This window comes from Montipora capricornis, chromosome 7 (assembly GCF_036669925.1).
Source record: "Montipora capricornis isolate CH-2021 chromosome 7, ASM3666992v2, whole genome shotgun sequence".
NCBI classification, from domain to species: Eukaryota; Metazoa; Cnidaria; class Anthozoa; order Scleractinia; family Acroporidae; genus Montipora; species Montipora capricornis.
Window position 1 is genome coordinate 1,882,730 of NC_090889.1, and position 5,000 is coordinate 1,887,729.

The 5,000-nt window shown below is 39.5% G+C and overlaps 1 protein-coding gene across 1 annotated transcript in view; it reads left to right on the forward strand.

Annotated features, from left to right (window-relative positions):
• The first annotated feature begins 3,204 nt into the window (after positions 1-3,204).
• LOC138055287 (uncharacterized) overlaps positions 3,205-5,000 on the forward strand; it is a 2,789-nt gene continuing 993 nt past the window's right edge. The window contains exons 1-3 of the mRNA XM_068901262.1: positions 3,205-3,406; positions 3,480-3,769; positions 4,473-5,000. The exon at positions 4,473-5,000 is cut by the window's right edge and continues 993 nt beyond it. Coding sequence (XP_068757363.1) covers positions 3,205-3,406; positions 3,480-3,769; positions 4,473-5,000 — 1,020 coding nt within the window. The remainder of the gene's footprint in view (positions 3,407-3,479; positions 3,770-4,472) is intronic.

The following is a 5,000-nucleotide window of genomic DNA, read 5'->3' on the forward strand; positions in this document are numbered from 1 at the left end:
AGCCAAAAAGCGACTAAAAGATCACTTTGTGGAACACAATCGAATGCCGAAATTTTGCAGACGAAATACAACACTCAACTCAAAAAAGGAAACAAAATTGAAATTTGGGAAATGTTATAGATCGTTTCCCTTATTTCTTGGTTCCCTTTTCACTTCGGTCCGCGTTGAACGGACCAATTGAGTGTTTTGAAGAATCGTTAAATCCGCCATTTCCCATTTTGTTCGCCCGGTACACGTTGAAGGAGAATCTCGTGAGACAGTGGTCAACCCTGTCTGGGATCGCCACCGAATTTGAACGCAGGCCCTACAAGAGACAAATAGACAACTTATTTTTATTCGCCATTTACTTGCAGTTAAAGAGAGAAGCGATTCATCGTAAAGTCCCCGGGATATCCGTAAGATCCGGCCAATCCGAACCCTCCCGAGAACTTTTCGGCCAGCTCGCTCAACTCATCTTGCATTGAAATATTCATGAGGTACGACCTGGCCGAAGAGTTTTCCGACCGGGACCGAAATGGCCGGGACTCGAGAACTTTCCGAAAACAAAATCGATATCATCATATCATATAAGCTCTGTAAGACAAAACTAAACTGCAAGTAGATTGTGAATGATCTATTTATAGCCGAAGAGAGAAGTTATGTGATGCAATATTCATAGCATCTCCGCGAAATCCGTGATATCCGCTTTTTCCGACCAAGCTGAGATAATAATCAAGTGTCACGTGGGACGACAGAGCGATACGAATAGCCGTAACATCCGGCCAATCCGAACCCTCCCGAGAACCTTTTTGTCGGAAAAGTCGGATTTATCGGATTTCCCGAAGATGCAACGAATATCTAACGATGTAAAACAACTTACAGTTAAATTGACAAGTTATATGATAAGATATTCATGGCATCTCCGGGAAATCCGTGAAATCTGACTTTTCCGACCCCTTCTGAGATAATAATCAAGTGTCACGTACCGAAATGGCCGGGACTCGAGAATTTTCCGAAGACAAAATCGATATCACATCATACAACCTCTGCAAAACAAGACAAAACTGCAAGTAGATTGTGAATGATCTACTTACAGCCGAAGAGAGAAATTATGTCATGCAATATTCATAGCATCTCCGGGAAATCCGTGATATCGGCCTTTTCCGACCCAGCTGAGATAATAATCAAGTGTCACGTGGGACCACAGAGCGAGACGAATAGCCGTAACATCCGGCCAATCCGAACCCTTCCGAAAACCTTTTTGTCGGAAAAGTCGGAAACCATCAATATCTGGTCAATATCCGGAGAATGGTAACAAGAATAACAATAACCATCAAACGGAAAAGTACTGGACTATTCAAAGGAAAGTTTAAACAGAACATAACTGATAATAATAATAATAATAGTAATAATAATAATAATAATAATAATAATAATAATAATAATAATAATAATAATATGTTTTGTAAAGATATTGATAATACTTACAGTAGTAAAGAGAAGTAGACTGTTTAAATATTCATATCCCCGTGAAATCCGTCTTTCCCGTCTTCCAGTTTAGGATTGATTCAAGGGCGGACACTTGCAGTGTCACTGATTTTCGGGATGTAATACATCATGCAAAGTGCATACTTATTTGAGAAGGAAAAAGACGGATTTCACGGATTTGACGGGGATATGAATATTTAATACTTTTTACTTCTCCTTACAACTGTAAGTATAATATATAGTATGTATTATAATGAGAAAAAAGATAGTACTTACAGTAGTAAAGAGAAGTAGACTGTTTAAATATTCATATCCCCGTGAAATCCGTCTTTCCCGTCTTCCAGTTTAGGATTAATTCAAGGGCGGACACTTGCAGTGTCACTGATTTTCGGGATGTAATACATCATGCAAAGTGCATACTTATTTGAGAAGGAAAAAGACGGATTTCACGGATTTGACGGGGATATGAATATTTAATTCTTTTTACTTCTCCTTACAACTGTAAGTATAATATATAGTATGTATTATAATAAGAAAAGTGATAGTACTTACAGTAGTAAAGAGAAGTAGACTGTTTAAATATTCATATCCCCGTGAAATCCGTCTTTCCCGTCTTCCAGTTTAGGATTAATTCAAGGGCGGACACTTGCAGTGTCACTGATTTTCGGGATGTAATACATCATGCAAAGTGCATACTTATTTGAGAAGGAAAAAGACGGATTTCACGGATTTGACGGGGATATGAATATTTAATTCTTTTTACTTCTCCTTACAACTGTAAGTATAATATATAGTATGTATTATAATAAGAAAAGTGATAGTACTTACAGCAGTAAAGATAAGCAGAATGTTTAAATATTCATATCCTCGTGAAATCTGTCTTTTCCGTTTTCCAGTTTAGGATTGATTCAAGGGTGGACACTTGCAGTGGCACTGATTTTCGGGATGCAATACATCATGCAAAGTGCATACTTATTTGAGAAGGAAAAAGACGGATTTCACGGATTTGACGGGGATATGAATATTTGACTATTTTTCTTATCTTTTCGTCTCTTATATGGCAAAACACATATAGACTTGGCCCGTTCAGGAGAAAAATGCAAATTCCACTACCTCCACGGCAATGTCTCACATTAGCGTGTGTGCGTTATAATAATGAGCCTGTTGGTTGTTAATCACTTGACCCCTTGTTAGTTGTATTCATTGTATTCATTTCGTGGCAAACCGGCTAATCACTGTTTAATTTTTTTTACCCAACTGGGAATGGAACCAATTGTTTTTGGTTTGAATGAATATCATTACACGGTCGTTTGGATTCAGCCGAAAGTGTCATGAAAATGTCGCATTGTATTTCAAATAGCTTTCACACTGCACGGGCATCTCAATTCTAATCAATACCGGCAGTAGTGAGCATTTGCCCGCGGGTGTAGGCTGTTATGAGCATGTGAAAGAGAACCCCGAAAGGGATGAAACGCTGAGCGCGGGCATATAACACGAACATGAAAATTTCTCCCGATAGTGTGCATCACATTGTATTTGAAACAGTACCTCTAATGAGGCAATCGATTCTCAGAGACAGACCTTTTCGTGTGAAGCAAAAATTGACAAAGAGCAATTCTTCAGGGGGTTTAAATGTCTTTTATTTGATCAGATTTATGCTTGTCGATCTCACAAGTGCTGATGACTATTTAAAGGGCAACTTTGGCTCTCATTTTATTCGTCTCGTGATGATCAAGGATGCACCGAGCAAAACAACCAAGCAAACAGTTGAACAGCGAGGCAATTCGAGGAGCAGTTTTGGGGTACATAAGTCCCGTCGTGTCCGGACAATGTAGTGTTATAAGTGCAAAGTGTGTGTGGAACGTGAAAGAAAAAGACCTCTCGAAATCCTGGAGGTGTATTTGCAGTAAGAGGGATTCGTGTGACGAAGCCATTTCAGGTTGGTTTGTGTTCATATTTTTCTCCCAACATTCATCTTTCCGGTCTTTTAAACCTGTATTTTCTTCTTTCAGGTATACCCAATGCAAATTTCTTTTTCAGTGCTATCGGCACACAAGAAAGAAAGGGTAATATAAAAGAAGACGAAAATTGTGACAGCGACGACGAGAACGAAGAATATGATTCTGTGCCCAGTACACAATCTGAACAATACCTTGACGGCTCTCCAACGCTTGTTAACAAATCGCTTTGGCCAGCGATCTCCTATTGGTTAGCATTGACAACGCCGAACGGTGCCCCTGCAAACCCACTAGTCGTTCATAGGGCATTACTGGAATGTGGAATTAGTGTCAAAGCAAGTCAGGTATTACAAAATATAATTATCCTTTAGGATGCTCTGTTAAGCAGGCATGGTTTGCAATTTGACAGCAGACGTTGTTTTACCTGAAATTTGTCTTACCGTCTCGAGCGTTATATCAAAAGTTTTGATCCAAGGAATTTTGTGCACTCCGACAATCAATCCATCAATCAATTTATTACTTGAGTTGGAGGCTCATAGCAAATCGTAAGACATTTTGAATAAATGGGAAACGAGAGCAAAAGTACAAAAGGTCAGAGGACCGAGCAATTTTCTTGGTACAATTGAAAAGCAAGATGAGAGCTTGATCATTCCTTCTATATGTAAGTGGTTTCACGGTTGCAATATTGAGTTATCACGCAAGCTATCTCCAACCAGATTAAAGTTTACTGTTCTGAGTTTTTCTGATTCACAAAAAACGTGTTCTGCAATATTTTTGCTGGAAAGCATGAAGGCCATGTGCAGTAACAGTGCGAACTCTGCATTCACAAGCTTTTTTTAATCGTCTCAGACTTCAGTTCTACGTATACCTCTATGAAGAAAAACAACAACAACAACAACAACACTAAAAGAAAAAGAAAGTGGGGAATGAGTGGTCTTCAAAAAAGGACTTATTGTCAAATGTGACTGCCAAGAAGTTTTAAGGTGTACCTATAATGATAAATAGCTCTTTGACGGAAGTCTACTTTCCTAACTTTCAATGTTATAGGTCCAGTTTCAAGATGGAAGAGAATGCCCGGCCATTAACGAGCTGTATAAAGTCCTCAAAGACCACAAGAATCCATTTATGCAAGAACTCGTCGCGGCCAGCTATCAGTACAGCTACATAAAAGAATTCCGCAATTTTCTTGGTCCATCCCCCCCGTCCACCCAAGAGTTAGAAAGTGGTGGAGGAGAGAACGTCGTGCGCGTCACTTTAGTCAATACAAGGTTTCAGCTGACTTTGAGTAAAGCACTAGACAAGATGATTGAGGCGAAATTACAGATTGACAAGTTTGGGTTTCATGTCCCCGATGCAGCAGCTTTGACTTCTGAGTCTGAAGAAACGCGACTTTCGGACAAGCTCACAATCCTGATAAACGACGTCACAATTGCCATGAAGAGGCTAGACTACGCGAGTTACCGAGGCAAAGTCTATAAAAGGGACCCAAGGTCGAAGTACACCTATTCCTTCAAATGCGAAGCAAGATCTTTCATCAACACTTTGGCAACGAACGAACAATTCAAATCCAGACTC